General features: G+C 43.7%; 1 protein-coding gene across 1 annotated transcript in view; it reads left to right on the forward strand.

The window, feature by feature from the left end:
* The first annotated feature begins 1890 nt into the window (after positions 1 to 1890).
* The window catches only part of LOC118423495 (enteropeptidase-like), a 43908-nt gene continuing 22973 nt past the window's right edge, over positions 1891 to 22825 (forward strand). The window contains exon 1 of the mRNA XM_035831665.1: positions 1891 to 2066. Coding sequence (XP_035687558.1) covers positions 1943 to 2066 — 124 coding nt within the window. The 5' untranslated portion in view covers positions 1891 to 1942. The remainder of the gene's footprint in view (positions 2067 to 22825) is intronic.

Consider the following 22825-nt stretch of genomic DNA (forward strand, 5'->3'; position numbering starts at 1 on the left):
TTCGGAATAGCTTTAGACAAATATGATGTGGGCATTGATCAGAGTATGAGTCATTCGTGTTAATAAAATTAATTGCTAATTAAAAAAAATTCTCGAGCCAACCATGGCCACGTTGTTTATCGCGGTGTTATTTGGGCCGCCCTGAGACTGGAGGCGATTCTGCTGACTTTTTAGTGCTTTGGCCACGAACACATTTGTTAAATCTTTATTACCGGTATCTTCATTTCCGTCATGTGAGAAAATAGTATCGTGATCAATCAAAGAATTGCAGTTTCAGGCTGTTTGATTAATGATTAATTATGTTCTCATTAATATTCCGTCTACACGGTATTCAAAAGATGAATATTATTAATATTACCGACCGCTCTCCACGTGATAGCGCCCCGTAATCACGATCGGATTTACAGCATGTACACGATTACGCTCGTCGTAATTTAGATACAGAATACTACCAGCCGTTTTCCAACCAAAACCCCGTCCAAAATTCCAACCAAAACCCCGACACGGTTTTGTATACGTTTATTCTACGATGAGTGTATGTTTGATATTGAGATTACAACACTTTCTGCTGCAAGGAGACGCAGCTGCACTAGATACCTTACTCTGCTGCATGCAGTACTCTAAACCCCCCCAAACCAACCTCCGGACCGGACCGGGCAGGGGTTTCCGCCGACCGACCGGGCAGCCGTTTCCGCCAACCCCACAGCCGGTTTGGGCGTTATGATTACCTACATGAGACCTTGAGGAGAAAAAGGCCTGTGGATAATACATGCAACAAGAATTTTCTGTCATACATCATTACAAGATGGTCAAAGTAACAAGAAATTACTGGCATACATCATAACAAGATGGGAACGGTTTCAGGGGTGCCTAAGTAATCATACGAATTTTTAAGAATTCACAATATCCACTACTTATATACGTACGATTTTTACGGAATTCATATTATTCACTACTTAGATACGTACGAATGTAACGGAATTGATATTCTCTAGTACTTGGATACGTACGAATTTTACGGAATTTATAATATCCAATACTAAGATACATACGAGTTTTACCAAATTCATACTACTTACTACTTATTTACGTACGAATTTTACGGAATTCATAATATCCACTACGTACAAATATAACTGTGGAAATTCATACGATCCACTACTTAGATACATACGAAGTCTACGGGATTCATACAGATCCACATCTGAATCTAAGATTCATACGAATATTACGGAATTCATTTTACACCCATATATATTCTGTAAAACACGTATGACTTCCGTAACATGCGTATGAATAGTTAGGCACCCCTGGATATAGACTATTGGGTTTTCGGCTCTAGGGCTAATATTGGACATCTGTAACATGCCAACCAAATTGCCTGCACAAAACATCACATTTATTCCGAACCACGGCCGAGGGTTTACGTTCCTACATCCCTGCTCAGCGCACGTCGCTGATTGGCCCGCGTGCGCACTTCCATATTTGGTTCTTTTTCCGAGGCTTTCCGGTGTGACACCAAATACTTGCCTTGCCAAAAAATGGCTAGATAACGTACAGTCTGTAGGGTGCTGTCTGTAAGGTACATTGTCCACTGTACTCTGCTGCTGCAGTAGTCTGGACACTTTGCAGCTGCAATCAGTGTAAGGTAGTGTGCTAGTGTGGGTATAGGGTTAGGGTAAGCGTTTTGTATTGGGTCAGAGTTAGTCTTCACAGCGTGAGCCCTTATTCCAACATCTGCTTTGAGAGAGAGGCTTTGAGGGTCTATTAGCAGTGATAGAAAAGATACTGTGCGCTCAGAGTGTGATAAAACATCGCCAGGAGTGTCACGCTCTTCTCTCCTCTTAGGTATACTGGAAACCCCCAAAAGTGCCCGGGCCATCATTTCGCACGCGGCCATCATTCGGCGTGACACCTGACAGGCAGGCTCGTTCGCGGAACGATGGCGATGGAGGAGAGAGCGAGGATGGCGCGCAAACATCACCCAGCCCTCCTGATGGTCGTCCTGTTCGCCGGCCTCTTTTCATCCACCCAGGCCGGCTTTCTGGACTCCCTCACCAACTACAGTGAGTAGATCTGTCTTAGAAAACCGTTTTTGCGAAAATTCTGTCTTGCAGTCTCAATGTGTGTGTGTATGTGATGTGCGGAGTGGTGCAGAGCGCTGTCGATAAAACTTCTTCATCAGCCGTGATCGTAGCGCGTTGATGTGGCGACAAGCAGCGCCTCATATTTGCCACATGTCGACACACATTTGCTACATTTCGATACGCATATGTTGCTGGAGGATTCATGTGGGACGCACGGGCGGAATATGGAAACGTTTCTGCGCGTCACTGTTTTTACATTCAGTCTATTTGCAGTTGACGTCTGCATTGACAGTGCGTAGGCAACGTTTGTGGCTTACGGAGGCAGTGGGCTCATTTACGTTGCTTTTATTCCTGCCTTAGCTACATAACCTACACCTTCACAAGAACGTGACCACTCATAGCATTTATTGGAGGAAAATATACCGTTCTATATTTGAATTTGTGTTTAAGAGGCGAGTATTGGCAGTGCGTGCGCACGTACATTAACGTTTGGGGTTAACGGAGGCAGTGAGCTCTTTTACGCTGCTTTTATTCCTGTCTTAGCTACAGAACCTTCACCTTCACAAGAACGTGACTACTCATAGCATTTATTGGAGGAAAATATACCGTTCTATATTTGAATTTGTGTTTAAGAGGGGAGCATTGGCAGTGCGTACGCACGTACATTAATGTTTGGGGTTAACGGAGGCGGTGGGCTTATTTACGCTGCTTTTATTCCTGCCTTAGCTACATGACCTACACCTTCACAAGAATCTTACCACTCGCAGAATTTATTACAGAAAAATATACTGTTTTATATTTGAATTTGCGTTTATTATGAGGAGGCCTTTTCATTAGCACTATGCGTTTGCCAGATCCTCAACAGATGTATGTGAATATGATAAAATGAAAATTTATTTGAACCATTTTTACTTGCACTAGCAGTAAAAATATGATTCCTGTCCCTTTTACAAAAGTAAAAATCTATCGGGACGTGAGGAGTAGCACTTCGGACAAATATCTTGCATCAAAGCGCGCTTCCTAAAGCCTGGGAAAACCGTCCCTTCTTCATAATAAGCGCGCCATGAAAACTCCTCGGCTCCGTTGCCGTTGCTCTATGTAACCCCGCTTTCTTCCTTTTATCACAGCCCATTCCACGAGGACGGCGATCTCGCTGCAATCTTTATTCTTTATTCATTAAAAAAAATCAACATTACAGAGTTAATTCTTAACAGAAGCACCTCTGAATGCCGTTGATCTTACAATGTGAGTCACTCTTACAACAACTAGACACAGTACGCATGACATACACAGTACATTGTACATAGACAAAAAAAACACTTAGGCATCAGTCAGTGATTTGTTGTACAGTCTGATTGTATAGTGTAGGAATGATCTGACAAGCTCTCAACGAATTTCAACGTAGATCAAAAACCGAATCTTTTGTACGCTTTGTGTGTTTTGTTGACTATTCAGACATACTATTACATTTTGCATGACATTCCCAGTACTAGTATGCGTCAAGGATCAATTCGCATCGAGGTCACAGCGCGATCGCCGTCTAGTAGAACAGGGCCATGGAAAAAAGTATCATACGTTTTAATATGTTTTGTTGTCTTTTCAGTCATACTTCTATTTTTTTGTATGATATTCATCTTTTGAAGTCAATGGTTGTTCAGGTCGCAGCGAGGTCACAGTGCGATCGCCGTCGAGTAGAACGACGGCCTAAACTCTCGCCAAGCTCTCTCTACGACAGTGGCCAATTTCTATCATTTTTCTTGTGACCTGGTGAGCCTGGTTGAGTCCACGAACTCTTTACATACGGACGTCATACGGACTTGAATATATACGCAAATATATACGCAAGTGTAAACCCGGCTTTACACACGTCTAATTCATGTCTCAGCGAGGGCGCACAACGATCGTGGTCAGGTGGAATGGTGGCCTCATAGCTCGGCGGGTTTCTCTATCTGACGTTATGAGTTACGGGCCATGGATCCCCGACCTTGGGGCGGCAACGCTTCTCTCGCGCCGCTCGCTCGGGCTCATTCCGCATGCAAACATGTTCATCCGCCTGTTCTAACTCGGGCTCATTCCGCATGCAAACATGTTCCTCCGCCTGTTCTAACTCGGGCTCATTCCGCATGCAAACATGTTCATCCGCCTGTTCTAACTCGGCCTCATTCCACATGCAAACATGTTCCTCCGCCTGTTCTAACTTGGGCTCATTCCGCATGCAAACATGTTCATCCGCCTGTTCTAACTCGGGCTCATTCCGCATGCAAACATGTTCCTCCGCCTGTTCTAACTCGGGCTCATTCCGCATGCAAACATGTTCATCCGCCTGTTCTAACTCGGGCTCATTCCGCATGCAAACATGTTCATCCGCCTGTTCTAACTCGGGCTCATTCCGCATGCAAACATGTTCATCCGCCTGTTCTAACTCGGGCTCACTCCGCATGCAAACATGTTCATCCGCCTGTTCTAACTCGGGCTCATTCCGCATGCAAACATGTTCATCCGCCTGTTCTAACTCGGGCTCATTCCGCATGCAAACATGTTCATCCGCCTGTTCTAACTCGGGCTCACTCCGCATGCAAACATGTTCATCCGCCTGTTCTAACTCGGGCTCATTCCGCATGCAAACATGTTCATCCGCCTGTTCTAACTCGGGCTCATTCCGCATGCAAACATGTTCCTCCGCCTGTTCTAACTCGGGCTCATTCCGCATGCAAACATGTTCATTTGACTGTTCACTTGGTGCAGGGGCCGACCTGTACTCGCTGTTTGGATTTCAGGGCTCGAAATACTATTTTTTTAATAATCTCCGATTTCGAAATATTATTTATAACTGCACTGGTGAAGGTAACATCGCACCAGACAAATTTTACCTGCACCACTCAGAACTAGGAAGTATGGATAATCCTAGACTCATTCAGAAACCATTGCCATTATGTCTTTTATACTATAACAATCCACGTACACCTACATCATAGACCATTTATGTATAAAACCCAATACATGGACCAGTATAGGTAGACACCAGAGGTACCTGCACAGCTCTAATTTTACCTGCACTAACCTGTATAATCCCAGTATATGGACCAGTGCAGGTTAGGTGCAGGTAGACACCAGAAATACCTGTACAACTCCAAATTTACCTGCACTAACCTGCATATGCAGGTGGTATTTCGAGGAGCCCTGAAACATGTTCACGGGGTACAGGGGCCAATATGGACAGATAAAGTTCACGGCGATATCTAAAATTCCATCTACCTTTCACGGTCGATAGAGTGGTGGGAAAAGCGATGTGGCGGCTTCTACTAAACCGAGCTGCGTTCAAATTTATAGATATACTACATAAAACGTTAGAATTGTAGATACAGCGCTCAACGAAGGTTACATATCCAGATAGAACACTGTAAGGTGATAAACCAAGCAACTGGGTAAATTCTCTAAAATTCCATCTACCGCTCAAAGTTGAGTGGTTGGGGGAAACGGTATGTGTGCATTCTGCTTAACTGAGCTGCGCTCAAATTTATAGATATACTACATGAAACGTTAGAATTGTAGATACAGCGCTCAATGAAGGTTTGATATACAGATAGAACACTGTAAGGTGATAAACTAAACAACTGGGTAAATTCTCTCAAATTCCATCTACCGCCCACAGTTGAGTGGTTGGGGGAAACGGTATGTCTGCTTTCTGCTAAACCGAGCTGCCCTCAAATTTATAGCTATATTACATGTAGAATTGTAGATACAGCGCTCAATGAAGATTGAGTAGAACTCTGTAAGGTAATAAAAATAAACTAAGCATCTGGGTAAGTTCTATAAAATTCTATCTACCGCTTACAGTTGTTAGAGTGGGTGGGGAAAAGCGGTGTGGCTGCTTTCTACTAAACCAAGATGCGCTCAAATTTATAGCTATACTACATGTAGATACAGCGCTCACCGAACGTTAGATATACAGATAGAACACTGTAAGGTGATAAACTAAGCAACTGGGTAAATTGTCTAAAATTCCATCTACCGCTCACAGTTGAGTGGTTGGGGGAAACGGTATGTCTGCTTTTTGCTAAACCGAGCTACGCTCAAATTTATAGCTATACTTCATGTAGAATTGTAGATACAGCGCTCAATAAAGATTGGATATCCAGATAGAACACTGTAAGGTAATAAAAATAAACTAAGCATCTGGGTAAGTTCTCTAAAATTCTATCTACCGCTCACAGTCGATAGAGTGGTGGGATAAACGATGTGGCTGCATTCTGCTTAACCGAGCTGCGTTCAAATTCATAGCTATACTACATGTAGATACAGCGCTCAATAAAGGTTAGATATCCAGATAGAACATTAACATGGTACAAAATGTGCCAAGCAACAATATCTTTTGTCTAAAATTCCATCTACAGTCGATACTATGGCCAGGAAAACGGCTTGTCTTTTTCTGCTTAACCAAGCTGCGCTTAACTTTCTAGATATACTAGATATAGATACAGTGTGTCGATGAAGGTAAGATATCCAGGTAGATCGTTACATGGTACAAAATAATTTTCCTCGCTCTCTATAGCCCTGTCACATTTCGCGAAAATCGATCGGACGACGATTCTGCAGCAATCGCCCGAGCCTCGCTTATAATAATAACTTTATTGCACAACAATTATACAAGGTACAAAGTATGGCTTATATGTGACAGGGACGGTTTTCATGTGAAAAATATGCGCAAGCGTCTGTCGATCTTAAATATGGCCGATCGTCCATCGGTACGCCCGAAGATCGTGGATAATGTGACAGGGGCAGTACAGATCTTGAAGAACGTTAATGGCGCCTTTTGTAATTTTAAGCTAGATCTTATTAACTTTGAAAAATCGGTAAGATCACAGAAAAATCATTTAGATGCATTCATCGTTGGATCCTTTCAAGATATCATACTTCAAACGTGAAATGATTTCGCAATTAGTTTTTTCTTAGCTCCTCAACAAGCTTGAAGCACGTTAATTTCTCCGGGTGGAATTTCCCATCTAGATGTTATCCATTTGAAGAAATCGGTAAGATCTCGGACTCAACAAACGGTGTTCGTTAACTGTCAGCCCCCCGAAAGCTTGCCGCCTTGGAAGATATCCAGTCAGATAAAGGTGAATATCTCACTGCACTTGGGGTACCGGTGCGGCACTGCGGGATTCAAAAGATTTTCAGAGATAGAAAACGTATTTTCTAACGCTTTGTTCCGTTGTTTTCTAAGTCATACTTTTACTTATTACGCAATACCTACATGTAAATTATAAAACAATCTGCGAAAATAACACAACAGTGCCGCAGTGAACGAACTCCGCAGTGCCGCACCGGTGCAGTGAGATACCACCTTTACACGGCATGTTGGGTCCAATTTCTTCAAATGGATAACAACTATGCTGGAAAAATGTGAGATAGCTGCCTGCCCGAAAGCTTGCCGAGTTTGGAAGATCTCCAGCTCGATAAGTCCTGCCGATACCCACCATACCCAACCCGCTGTGCTCAGTATTACCTCTGTAATCGCCTTCCTGCAAAGATGACAGCTGAGATTTCTTATCGGCGGATAAATCATCAGAAAACTGCTGCCAGCGAGCGTGCTGAGTGTGTGTGTTCACTAAAGCCACTTTAGGCCATGTTAATTCAATAATATGGATGTCATCCATGCGCGCATCAATTTTCGTTCATTACCCTAAAAGTTTTCCACCATACTGTGAATCGTACAAAGCTGCTGCATAAGTAAGTAAGCAAGTATATGCTGTAAGTTGTCAAAAGAATATCGAAAAACGGATACTAATTTTGTGGAATGCCAAAGTCAAGTCAAAGATGAAGATGTGAAAGAACAAAATGAAGATTCTATCATTCGGTATACCTTAATCATTTTTTCAACCTTCAGCCATACAGTGAAGATAGCCGTTTCTTTTTCTTTGTCTTCGCCCGTCAGCACTAGCTTTGGGGTTCCAGGGTGATGCCATCAATAGAATGGACTCAACATGACCTCACGGCAGAGCGTACAAAAGACTGTGTGTCCGCATACGTACAACATATTGTGCTTAGCCTTAGTAAATCGTTCAACCTTCTTGGCCACATAATTGAGGCAGCCGCTTTTTGGCAAACATTTTTTATCACGTACCCGGACGGTGTCCTCCATGTAATGGGCTCAACATGGCCTCAAGGCGCTGGGCATACAAAAGGCTGCGTCTCTGCGTACGTAAATATCGATTGGAACCGAAAAAAGGTTGCGGCGGTTATTGTTCTTCGGAAAATCGTTACGGCTGTTGTTTCATTATCACTTAATTAAAACTATCAATTCTGAGGGAAGCAGGGAAGGAACAGATCGTGATGGATGGACCTTAACTGCTGACATCTGGCTGGACAATAACGCTGGACTTTGAGGTGGTGAAAGATCTAGGAATCTGTCACAGCTGTGAAGGACCCAAGCAGTTTCTAATATTAGCTTCCCCACTGAAAATAAAGAAATTATAACTATAGAAGAACTATAGCGAAAAGATGATGCAGAATCCAATGGGAGCTGTACTTGGGGAAGTGAAAAGAGCAAAGAATCTGTCAATATTACGTGAAGGACTTTGCTGCTAATACTATCTTCACCACTGGACAATGAGGCCGCGCTTTTGGGATGGAAAAAGAAGCCAGGGATATTTCAATCTTTTCATAGGCCCCTTCGCACGATAATCGGAATGAGCCGGAATGTCTTCTGAATAAAGTTTTTTTTGTATTTTCCTGGGAATCTGGAATGCAGTGAGAATTTCTTTCGTTATCATTCATGCGGCATTCCGACTCATTCTGCCTCTCGTATGAAGAGCAATCCCCGCCCGAATGTGGCACGAATTTTGCAAATACTTCATTCCGGCTGGTTCTGCCATTCACTGCAAATATTTGACTGATCAGTGACGCTGCACTTTTGGGATGGAAAAAAAAACAAGTATTCCATCCGTGAATAGTTTCATAAAGTTGATACATGTACATCATTGAATAAAGAGACTCTTTGCATTAAGCTGTCTGTACATATATGTAAATACTTGAAATAGTTGAACTGTAATTTCCAATACCAAAATTGGACTCACCCAAATTTTCGACTGTACAGCATCAGTCTTTGTCAAGGAATGAACAATCCACTGCTGTTGTGACGTCACGTTATGTAGATAGAACACGTGACTCAGTAAGCAGTGGATTATAGGTTGCAGGAAGTCTATGGCGCCCACCGTCTCTGTTCAGGGATGGCCGTAGAGCCCGGATGTAGATTGCTTCTTTAATCCCTCTGGCGAAAAAGTCTGGTTCTGTGTCCAAAATGTCAACTTTGTCTAGTGACACTGAATGACCCGGCGATTCTATGTGTATATGTTGGGAAACTTCTGAGGTTTTTGAACTCTTGCGTTTGTGCTCAAGGAACCTGGTCTTAAGTGATCTCTCAGTCTCCCTAGACAAAGTTGACATTTTGGACACAGAACCAGACTTTTTCGCCAGAGGGATTAAAGAAGCAATCTACATCCGGGCTCTACGGCCATCCCTGAACAGAGACGGTGGGCGCCATAGACTTCCTGCAACCTATAATCCACTGCTTACTGAGTCACGTGTTCTATCTACATAACGTGACGTCACAACAGCAGTGGATTGTTCATTCCTTGACAAAGGCTGATGCTGTACAGTCGAAAATTTGGGTGAGTCCAATTTTGGTGTTGGAAATTACAGTTCAACTATTTCAAGAATGACTTATACCAACACAGATGAACTTTCAAGTTAATATATGTAAATAGTTAACGTTTTGTGACCGCATCTGTGAGCAGCGACACCTGTCCTGTAGTACAATGTGAACTAGTCAGAATTACCCTGAAGAAGGTGACAGACGGTTAACGAAGAGATCTTTCAATCTTTTTCTTAAAGTACAGCGGGGAAGTACTCTAGCAGCTGCTAATATTAGCTTCACCATTGAAAATAAAAAAATCATAACTGACGTATAGAAGAACAAAAAATGCAGAATCTGAGAGACGCTGCACCTGCAGACGGGTGTTTGTTTGTTTGTTTGTTTGTTTGTTTGTTTGCTTTTCATTGAGGTCATGAAGGAAGAGGCAAGGGTTATCAGACACATCTTACCGCTCCCAAAATCATATCCAGTTGCTTGAGTAATTGCTATTTAGAGTACAAGAAAGGTCTTCACTCATTTAGATAACTCGACCTTGAGTGTCTATTGAGAGTCCACAGCCCGTGTGAGTGAGAATGACGTCCGCTGACGTAGACTACGCGCCTTATAAAGCCATGTTCTCACGTCTCCTGCTCTCTCATCTCTCCATCAAGTGGGAAAAACTGCTCCGTCTGCCTCTGAAGTGTCAAGCTGGGCTGAAAGCATCCTTTAATAGAGAATCTGCCGAACATCAGATTTGGTCGTAGTGAGATCTCCTCCGGTTAGAACCGGGTTCTACTAGTATATATGAGTTGGAACATGTCTACAAGACAAGTAGTCATGATAAAGGGGTTATGAAAGTTTTAAAAGATTGGAATATTTTCAAAGAATATACGCGTTTCAATCCTGGTTAGGGCATCTCGCTTGGGGATGCATCTGTGTTTCGGAAGGGACGTTATTCCTAAGTCACATTTCCAAACTGGGTCAGCTTTCGAGAAAAGACACCAAAATGCACAGAACGTAAAAAGAATAGTCGTGTTTATTTCTAGGTATACATTTTCGTTTCCTAAAAACCGCCCGGCTGTTCCCCGATTTGAAAATGTGACACTAGCAAAATATGGGAGTCCCGTGTTTGAGCAGGTTTCGTACGTTTAGGTGCACTCTCGCTGCACTTGAGTCAAGCTTGCGTCACTGTGGAGTTCGAACCGTGGTGCCACTATGCATTACAAGGTCAACAACAACAATGAAAACAACACTTCTAGTAGCCATCCTAAAGTAACCAGCCCAGATATGGACTGTGTCCACCGCCGTGCCACAGACAGCGATACTCGTAATCTGCCGAGACTGACAGAACTAATGGAAAGGCTTTCCCAAGTCAGACCCATTTGGATACAACTTCAGAGAGAGAGAGGCACTTTGCAACATTGTACACTTATAGACTTGTAGAAGAAAGCTTGCTTTCAATCATGCGTACAGTAAGAGCGCTTTCATCCCCGAGGTAAAAGCTAGGCGAAGCGTCCTGCGCATGGAAATGCCAGGAGAGAGTTCTCCGTGTGAATCCTCTAGAGCGTATGGCGAAGATGGAATGGAATCAAGTGATTTGTGTTCGGAATTGTTTCGAGAAGCCACGGCGGGCGCCTGTGGTGGCTGGCAAAGTCTGATATCCTGAGGTTAGACCATTTTCAACAGTTTCTCCTCTGTTTTGATTTTCTAGTCTAGCTTGGTTTGGTTTGGTTAGCCATAACCGGTGCAATGGCCGAGTGGGAAGAGTGTTCGCCTTGCATTCGGTCCCCGACCAAGTCATACCAAAGACTCTAAAAATGGTACATGCTGCTTTCTCTGCTTAGCACTCAGCACTAATGAGGAAGAGTATGGAAGTTAAACACTACCATAGTTAAACACTAATCACTACCGGCGGGCAGCCCCCTGCTGTAGTGACTTGCACAAATGTGTGTCCCAAGGGCTTCGAAGTGGAGATGGGCGCCGCCCTACGCGTCTGTAGATGCATGGACAAACTTGGTTTGGTTAGTTGGTTGGTCAGTCGGTCGATCGGTCGGTCGGCCGGTCGGCCGGTCCGTCGGTCGGTCGGTCGGTCGGTCGGTCGGTCGATCGGTCGGTCGGTCGGTTTTTGGATGGGTGTGTTGGATGGGTGGTTGCTTGCTTGCTTGCTTGCTTGCTTGCAATTGATTGATTGCTTGCGTGCTTGGAAAGTTGTTTGGCTGGTTGCTTGGTTCCTTCTTGGTTGCTTGTTTTCTGTCTTAGTACTAGCTACATGTGGAAAGTTAGCTGGTCGTTGGCTCTACAAGCAACACACTATCCTCTCTACTTGGTACTTGTCTGCTTGTTCTGAAACGGTGCAAGTGCATTGCCGTGAAGTCTGAAAGTCTCCGAGTCGATACTCCGGCATGCAGTGAACAGTAGAAGGTGAACCAAGGCAGGTCAAGGCTCTGCACGGACGATCCAATGCTGTGATGTATTCACCATGTACATGATACATACATAAAGCGGAAACGCGCTTTTGTACCACATTTATATTCCTCCCAGTCTCTGTGCATCCAGCTGAAACGGCAGCATCAACAGAACGCGTCCAGCTCACATCTCTGGCTACAGGCCAGCTCACAACTTCACTTAATCCAGCCAATATTTGCTCGCACCAAACGCTTCTGCAATAAGGGCGAAAAACCGAGACAGTCAAGTGTAGATTGTAATGAACGATAGCCTTTATTGTACATTCAGCCACATATAGTGAGAGGACTTTTGATAGCTGTCTAAAGAGGTGTCTCTGATATTGAGAATGAATTCGAATTCTAAGAAAGTAATTCTATGATACCACCATCAAAGGACCTAGCCATTGTACATATCAATTTTTGCACCATGTTAAGAATATATATAGTTAGTGGTTAAACCAGTTTTTCTATTTAGCTGTACTTGCATGGAATTGTCCTGCTAGTTCATTCTAGTGACGCTGAAGAAGAGTGATGGATGTCACTCGAAACATCCGGAAGTAAATATCCGGTTTTACATCCAGTTGTATAGATTGAATTGTATTTGAATATTGCTTGCCTGGATGTCTAACCTTCATAAACGTACAAAACAGTGGGATTCTTATTCAACCTTATTTAAGGTACAAAACGGGCAGATTCTTTGCTCCATGAGCATGTGGTTGTGCCTTCCTGATCCAATACATTTTCCGACCGTTTTCCACGGCACGCCTGCGACAATGATTACAGGAATTATCACAAACACAGCCTCACTTAAATCAAAGCAGACAGCGAAAACAGCTTGCTGATGAAAGCCGCCTAGTTATTCCATAAAGCACCTGTGGTTCCGCTGAAAGGTATGGAACTGCATGCAAATAAGTCACGAATACAACTAGGCTTGATAGTCGCTAATTTACGTTTTGACAACCACTTTTGGCAGCATTTTTCAGGCTTACGGCAGCATATTTCAGCTCCCACGTAAGAGCAGTTGAATCCTCAACACACCGGGACCCAATCCCAATTTACAACAAGATGCTATCAAGGGGACTATTAGAATTTTTAGAAAGATGTGAATCTCGGGAAAGGCTATTAGAATAAGTATATAGGTTCTTTAAACCGCCTCACCGTATTGAGATGGGATGCAGTTAAAACGTAATATATGTACATTTTGTAAAGGATACACTTTGTTATTCCAAATTATATTTAGTTCAATGTTGACAAAATCGAATTAGATTTGCAGCTACACATTGATGGTTTGGCTTTCTTTAAGTTGAAATGCCATTGTGTATTGCGTTTTCTGCGGTTGCCTCCTAGTGCCATCATCTGGAGTAACTCTATGTCTATCCCCACGAGTGGACCGAACGGTCCGTCGGGCCCACTCCTTGATTGATGACCGCTTGTAACGACGGGTTTACATGGAGTGTAGATTAAGTGTCCAGAATCTGTGGAAACTCGTAATTAGATTACCATTACCGCTGATCCGTTACCATGGCAACTGGAGCGTACACCTCCGATGACGTCAAACCAGCGAAGAGGAAAACACCTTCCCACTGGGGTGCTACGCTGACATAAACTAGATTATCCTGATAAACACTAACAGACATTGTAAGATCGGCATTAGGTTCATTGTCTTATCTCATTATTCATTTATATAAGTCATTTGATTATAAGAACTGTAAAAGCCAAGTGTTATTATTGCTTTTGCCCTGTTGTTAGTGTTGCGTTGGTTGAATAGTATTATTTCGATTTTTTTCAATGTTTGTTAATGTGTTGTACTTTTGCTTTTCATTATTATGGTGTGTATTTCTCTTTTTTGCAAAATAAACAAAAACAACAAAAACACTGGCCTCTGACCTCCATAAGATTAGTTTAATGTGTATCTTCATGGTGCACCATTGTTTTCGCCCTTTAAGAATCTCTCAAAACGACTAAGATACTTATTTCAAAATCTGTAGGCCTTTTCATCAGAAGTCAGCACGTCACCGGAACGTACTGCGCCTGCGCGAACCCTTGTGGTTTGGGGCTTGGTTTGGTCAACGTTGCATTGAAATCCCGCTTGTTGCACAGTATATGTTAGAGAGATGGTTTCATGTAAAACGTACACGGGATTTTACCCTTATATACGCACGTATTTTCTTAAATGCGGCCCTTTAGTAAACCGGGGGTTTAGCAAGGTTTAGCATGTCTATACTTTTCGCGCAGGCGCAGTACGTTCCGGTGACGTGCTTCAGAAGTCCATCTTCATGCATCACGAGATTCTCGCGAATGCTCGCAAAGTCACGCGAGAATCCGCAAACTTTGATCTTGCTGATCGGCCGACCATGCCGATGACAAGGGGAATTAGCGCAGTGAACGGGGCACAACGTTCGGTGGTTTCATCTAGCCTCCTTCACCGGCCTCTCTGGGAAGTACTGGGAAGCCAATTTCGCCTAGCCCGTACAAGCTTTCCGGTGTATATTCCTTTCCCGGCATATATTCCTTTCCCGGCATAATATTCCCGGCTAAAAATTCGCGAATCGACCTAAAACCCGCCCCCCCCCCCCAAAAAAAAAATTGCCAAGCTTCCCAGAGAGGCCGATGAAGGAGGCTAGGTTTCATCATGGTTCTCCATTTACAGTCTGATAGATTTCTCGGCGTCGTAATCGATCTAGTCTGGTAATCATTCCATCGGGACCTCCCCGTTACTCCTACGGTGCTAGAAGCGTTACCCGCCCGTCCCCTTCATAAGCGCACGCCGTAGAATTTTTTACGGGGATGGTTTCAGTTACATATAAGCTCACTGGACGGCGATAACTCGAAAGGTCGGCTAAAAAACAGGTTGTCAGAAACAGGTCTATGTTTAGCAGACTAGGTTAGGTGAAACACCTCAAATCCGTCGTAGTAGCGTGTTTAGTCCAGTGGTTAGCGGCCCTGCCTTTGGAACTTGCTTGCGGCTGTATCCGCTACCGAAAAGGCCTGCAGTCTTTAGAACGGGACGTTAAAGTAAGACGTGGCCAACTATTAATTGTGCTTGTGCGCTAGGGGCTAGGGGAATTTCCCCGATACAATGAACCTGTAGATACTGTACATAGCGTCTATCCTCTCTGTCACGACCAGTGGAAGACTAGCTCTTCGGTGAGCTAAAACTGAATAGAGATCACCTTCCTTTCCTTTCCCAAGGATGTCACGTTACATCGTGGTCCACTGTTCATTGTGCTTGTAGAAAAGAGCTGGGGGAATTCCCCCAGTACAATGAACCTGTAGACACTGTACATAGCGTCTGTCCTCTCTGTCACGAACAGTGGAAGACTAGCTCTTCAGTGAGATAAAACTGGATAGAAATCATTTTCCTTTCCTTATGACATACATAAGTTATGTTTCCTACGGACAGGACGTTACATCATGGTCTACTGTTCATTGTGTTTGTAGAAAAGAACTGGGGGAAATTTTCCTGACACAATGAACATGGTCACCAGTGTAGCAAACACACATGCCCCTTTGAAGAAATGCAAAGTTAGAGGTACACCTGCACCTTGGCTCACTAACGACCTTCGAGATCTCATTGCTCTTAGGGACAGTATGTACAAGAAAGCAAAACGATCAGGTAGTCCAACCGACATGACTGATTACAAAGCTATGAAAAACAGGGTAAATTACTTATGTCGGCAGGCTAAAAGGGATCATGCAGCCCAATCAGTAATTCAGGGGTCAGAAGGGGGGCAGGCTGGGGTTTGGAAGGCAATACGTACACTTCTACCCAACAAGACACATAACACTGTCACTTACCTGGAGCACGAGGGACTGAGCATTTCTGATAGCAAAGGAATGGCAGAGACTTTTAACGACTTCTTCCATAAAGTCATACAGGACCTGTGTGATGTACTCTCGAGGACTGTCTCGCCCTTCTCACCCACACAGTTTCTGAACGAGACTAACAGCTCTTTCAGTTTTACACCTGTCACAGTAGAGGCCATTACTGAACAACTGACAAAGCTGAATGTAAAAAAGGCCACCAGCCTGGGCAGCATTGATAACAGACTCCTAAAAACAGGAGCACAAGTCCTTGCCCCCTCACTTACGAACCTGTTAAATAAGTCACTGACCTCCGGGGAATTTCCGGAAAAGTGGAAGACGGCCAAAGTCATGCCAATACATAAAAAAGGTGACAGAACCATGTTAAGTAATTACCGCCCAGTGTCCATCTTGTCTAGTATTTCGAAAATACTTGAACGAGTGGTCCATAACCAGCTGTACGGTTATCTAAATCAGAACCGACTTCTCTCACAGTGTCAGTCAGGCTTTAGAAAGCTCCATTCCTGTGAAACTGCCTTGCATTCTGTAACTGAGGACTGGATCGACTCAATTGATAAAAAACAACAAACAGGTGTGATTTTCTGCGACCTGTCCAGAGCCTTTGACACTCTAAACCACGACATTCTTTTGGATAAACTCAAGGCCTATGGGGTCGACGAAATGGCTTGTAGTTGGTTCAAATCATACCTGACCGGTAGATTGTAGCGGACCTGCGTTAACTCAATCTTATCCAATACATCCTGTGTGACCTGTGGAGTACCCCAGGGGTCCATTCTTGGACCCCTCCTATTTATTGTTTATATCAATGACCTGCCTAATTGTGTACAGTCATGTAGAGTAGCTATGTATGCAGATGACACGATTGTCTACTTCTCCCATCGCAGCATACAGACAATTCAGGAGACCCTACAGAATGACTGCACCCGACTCATGCACTGGTTCGTCGCTAACAAACTATCCCTAAACCCTTTGAAATGCAAATCAATGTTGGTGGGATCACACAAGTCCAAAGCTACTGACCAGCAACTGCAGCTCATTCTAGATGACACAGAGCTGGAGCAAGTGGGCACTTTTAAGTACTTAGGAGTTGTCATAGACAAGGCCCTACTGTGGAATGACCACTTTCTCCATGTCAATAAGAAACTGTCGCAGATAATTGGCATCATGAAGTGTTTAAGGCCATACCTAAACAGACAAGCGCTGTTGACAATCTACACTAGTCTGTTCCTCCCCCACATTCAATATTGCAGTACTGTATGGGACCAGGGAGGTAAAGGGGCCATCGACAAACTCCAAAAGTTGCAATATAGGGCGGGCAGGGTAATATTAGGGTGCGACCACTACACTTCTCGGGAAACTGTCTTGAACTTACTCGGCTGGACCCCTGTAGCACAGCACCACAGAAGAGCTAAGGCTGTTTTCATGTTCAAGGCTCTCAACGGTATGTTTCCTCCACACATATCACATTTGTTCACTACATCTGCTGACACACATTCACACCACACCCGGCACAGTACACAGGGGGGGCTTCAACTACCAAAAACACGGTTACAATACAAGAAGAAGTCTCTCTCGTTTTCCGGTGCAGCTTTGTGGAACTCGCTACCTGCACACTTAAGAACAGCATCATCCATCTCTACTTTCAAAACCATCTACACAACAGAATACCACATGATCTGATATGTAATCTGTCACGTCTTTTTTTTTCTGTTCACATTGGTATGCAAATTCCCATTACTTATTTGACTTCACTTATGATTTCGAGTTGTTTTAGGATTAATGTGTACAATTGATTTGCCTTATTTTGTCTTAGTTAATTTGCGTTATCATTTGCCGATTCTTGCTGAGTCACCATGTATTTGATTTTATACTGTTATCATTTGTTGTTATGTATGTACGGGGTTTCCCCCCAGGGTTCTTTGAAAAACGCCGGCAAGGCGACATGTAACCCTGGATAAATAAGAATAAACAAACAAACAAACAAAGATACTGTACATAGCATCTGTCCTCTCTGTCAGGATCACAACCAGTAGCTAAACTAGATCAATACCACTTTTAGTTTCAGTGGAGAATGGTGACCAGGCAACTATCGATCAGTCGTTCCATCTTAATCTGCCTGCCGTTGTTTTGGAGATGGTGGATATATGGGCCTGGCGGATACATGGGCCTGTATGAAGGTAGTCAATGTCGCGGCCTCAGACAGGGAACAACGTGCTGTTAACGACTGCGAAAATCAATTACCATAAAGGTTGCCACTTTAGCACAATGAGGACAACTGCGGTGCGCGTGCTTCATCGGAAACTGACGATTTATTGGAGTATTTTTGTCATGTCGGTTTTGTCAGTTCTATGAAAATGGGGGTATGGATTTTCCTAACATGTGTGTGTGTGATAGCCTGGAATCCAGCCGTATTGTGCTTTGGTCGCTCCCTTGAGGTACGCTTCCTGCCAATACGACTGGCCTTCGTTACCATTCGAACGATCGGCATTTCAATATTCGCACACTTAATGTGCGCGATTTCTGATTGGCTGTTAGCACCACCAAGGTGGAAATCGAACACAAACAATCATGTTTACAGTTTGTAATCGAACGGAACACTACTTCTATCTTTCGACTCATTAGTGACGTAAGGGCCGATCGTTCCAATCCTAACAAAGGCCAGACGTGTTGGCAGGAAGCAGAGCGACCAGAGCACAACACGGCTGGATTCCAGGCTATGTGTGTGATATTCCGGTGTAATATAACCAAAACGAAACGTGCAATTGCGATGATGTTTGGTAGTTGGGTTGGCCTTGTTTATCTTGACGGTTTGACGGGCAGGCTTAATTTTGGGCCTCTTAGTGGTTGAACTTGATACTGCCAGTGGTCATTTTTGTGTCTTTGGCTCTGGACATGCTGTGGTCTTGTTGTCTTCTCGGTCATACCTTTACATTTTTCATTATATTCCCATTATGAAGTCAAGTGTTACACAAATACAATTTAGGTCGCAGAGAGTTCGCAGTGCCATTGATGTCTAGTGGAATGGGGGCCTTATGAAAAGGGACTATACGCTGTAGCATACCATTTACGGTAGAACATATGCCGAGGAGCCGCAGAATAATGCATTTAAAAACTCACAGCACTCGTCTGTTTGGAAATCGCAATGGTTATCCAGTGAGAAGTCTTGATATAGAAGTGCATTTGTGCTCCGACTTTCAATACAGCGTATACGCTACTTCGTTTCCAAATGTAAAATTTATAACTGGCGTTTAATTCCTTCCGCCCATTTGCTAGCCAATATGTTTGCGTACTACATTTTAAAAGACCATACTATGTGTTTGTCTGTTTCTTTGTTTATCAGCAATCTCCATCGATAACCCCCATTGATGATACAAAATGTGCATACTATTTTCCCTAAAATCCTTATTTCATCATATGTAGAAATACAAACATTTGGCATTTGTGTGTTCTAGATGTTTGTTTCTCTAAATGTTCATGGTTGATCGCTTCAGTGTTTTTCTTACAGCGTCAAAATGTTACTGACTTTTGCCAAAGGGAACCGTTGGTACATACGGGAATTCACAATACAAAATATGCATAATATTCTTCCTAACTCCTTATTTCATCATATGTTCGACATACTTTTGACATTTGAATATTTGTTTTTCTAATCTTGATGACCGCTTCAGGTTTTTATTTTTGCAGCGTTAAAATGCTGCTGACTTTTGCCAAATGGAAACGTTGGTACATACGGGACCCCGGGGACCTCGGCAAAGACTATTGACCAGCCCATTCCATTACTCGCTTGGTTGCCGATTGACTACATTGAAACACCGCCCACACACACTAGCTACCCGGGGACCCACACACACTAGCTACCCGGGGACCCACACACACTAGCCACCCGGGGACCCACACACACTAGCCACCCGGGGACCCACACACACTAGCCACCCGGGGACCCACACACACTAGCCACCCGGGAACCCACACACACTAGCCACCCGGGGACCCACACACACTAGCCACCCGGGGACCCACACACACTAGCCACCCGGGGACCCACACACACTAGCTACCCGGGGACCCACACACACTAGCTACCCGGGGACCCACACACACACACTAGCTACCCGGGGACCCACACACACTACCCACCCGGGGACCCACACACACTAGCTACCCGGGGACCCCCACACACTAGCCACCCGGGGGCCCACACACACTAGCCACCCGGGGACCCACACACACTAGCCACCCGGGAACCCACACACACACTAGCTACCCGGGGACCCACACACACTAGCTGCCCGGGGACCCACACACACTAGCTGCCCGGGGACCCACACACACTAGCTACCCGGGGACTATCCTTCACCGAGATAAAATACAGGAAAGTGTAGAAGACTGTGAGATGTTAAGATATGCATTGTAAAATTTGTATCTTTATATCTTCTAAGTTGTAGGCGTTAAGTCGGTGGGTCTCTTCTAGCTACCCAGGAACTAGCCTTCTGCGAGATAACAAACAGAAAAGAGTAGAAGACTGTGAGATGTTAAGATATATGGATTGTAAAATTTGTATCTTTATATCTTCTAAGTTGTAGGCGCTAAGTCGGTGGGTCTCTTCTAGCTACCCAGGAACTAGCCTTCTCCGAGATAACATACAGAAAAGAGTAGAAGACTGTGAGATGTTAAGATATATGGATGGTAAAATTTGTATCTTTATATCTTCTAAGCTGTAGGCGCTAAATCGGTGGGTCTCTTCTAGCTACCCAGAGACTAGTCTTTACCGAGATAACAAACAGAAAAGAGTAGAAGACTGTGAGATGTTAAGATATATGGATGGTAAAATTTGTATTTTTATATCTTCTAAGTTGTAGGCGCTAAGTCGGTGGGTCTCTTCTAGATACTCAGGAACTAGTCTTTACCGAGATAACATACAGAAAAGCGTTGAAGACTGAGGGATGTTAAGATATATGGATGGTAAAATTTGTATCTTTATATCTTCTAAGTTGTAGGCGCCAAGTCGGTGGGTCTCTTCTAGCTCCCCAGGGACTAGTCTTTACCAAGATAACATACAGAAAAGCGTAGAAGACTGAGGGTTGTTACGATATGGATGGAAACAATTGTATCTTTAAAATCTTAAGTTGTGGGCGTAGTCGCAGGGGTTCTTCTGGGGCATTAAAAATGACAATGTTTTTCTAATGATCTAACTGAGTAAATTTCCCATGTCTACGCTCGCTTTCCCTATTCCCCCATGAGTAAAAATGGGTACCTTACTTCGGTTGGGGAGGTGAAAGGTGGTGGAAGGAGAGGGATGGGCTCCACCTTCCAATACTTTGCTCTAGGCACAGTTTACACTGTGAACTGACCCTACAGCCTCAGAAAGTGGGCTACCTTTGTCTTTCTTAGAATATTTGTTTCTTTAAAAACCTGAGGAGTAATGTTGAGTCCTGGGGACTCTTAATTCCTCCGCTAACATTGCAGAAGAAAAAATGTCCCTTGATGATAAGTGTATATCGTCGCATTTGCCCGTTTCTACGCACGTTTTGCAATGGAAACACTCACGCAATTACCTCCAAAAGTCGATTATGCCTCGGGAGTTGGACGACAAGTATAGCAATAAAGCTCAAGTCAAGGGACTCTGGTCGATTAGCGAGAAAGGTGACGTCAGCTACTTTTCAGAGAAGAGGGTCCCATATTTGGAAATGGGTGGTTCAGAGAAAGGTGGAAAAGAGAAAATGACATAAAATCAGCAATTCGATCGTATTGACGCCACAAGTATAGTATTTGAAACTTAGCTGCCCATCGACAGCGATAGATACACACGACTGCCAAATGTACGATCAAACCAGGCATAATATAATACTTTCATGACGTTATTTTTATTTTTCTAAAATTCTTTTTCTATAATTTGTATTTGCACATTTTATATTTGCTACTCAATGACAAGAGGCAAAAAATAGATCATGTGCCTCTTCAGTAAATCATGCCTGACGTACACTGTTGGAGAGCTATACAGGTTTCCCTCTGGTGATGCGACTGTTTATAAATACGAGATGAAAGGGCACCGAATTTTGCTACAGGAAGTGATTTATGATTATTACCCCTGACCTTGTTTAGTAAATACTCCTGATAAATACAAATTGTTGGGTTGGAGGGTTATAATCATACAATGGTAATGCTTCCCCGTAGCGAAGTGACTGTTTTTGCCGTGTGTTACCGAATTTCTTGCTTGAATTTTTAGCTGGGGGAAGTAAGTTATTGCCCAACAGTATCACTCATGGCAACGTGTAAACGCAAATGTGAGCCCGGGTGATTCTGACACGACTCTGGCATCAATCTTACCATGCAGCCTTGGGCAGCTTCTCCAGTTTGTAATCCATCAGAAACTCTCTGAACCATGCAGGAAAGGGTCACGTCTGCAAATACGTTCCTGGAGTTCCTTTGGTTGTTTTACCTGTCCTCACGAATTGTTGATGTGGATGTTAAAGGTAGTGTAGTCCTAATGTTAAACAACAGAGGTGGTAAAATTATAGTCTTGCGTTGGAGCCTCGGCAGCTTCTCCGGTTTGTAATCCATCAAAAAGTCTCTGAACCATGCAGGGCAGGGTCACGTCTGCAGATACGTGCCTGGAGTTCCTTTGACTACCTTGCCAGGCCTTATAGATTGTTGACGTGGATGTTGAAGGTAGTGTTGTCCTGACGTTAAACAACAGACATTTGAGAGTTTTGTTTGTGTTGGTGTGTTTCTGTAGTTATTTGAACAAAACTGTCAGTAGAGTACGTCGATGTAGGTTAGACATCCAGGTAATAAGATACGCCAAAAATAGTTACTCAAGCAACTGGATATGGTTT

The sequence above is a fragment of the Branchiostoma floridae genome, chromosome 9 (genome assembly GCF_000003815.2).
Source record: "Branchiostoma floridae strain S238N-H82 chromosome 9, Bfl_VNyyK, whole genome shotgun sequence".
Taxonomy (NCBI): domain Eukaryota; kingdom Metazoa; phylum Chordata; class Leptocardii; order Amphioxiformes; family Branchiostomatidae; genus Branchiostoma; species Branchiostoma floridae.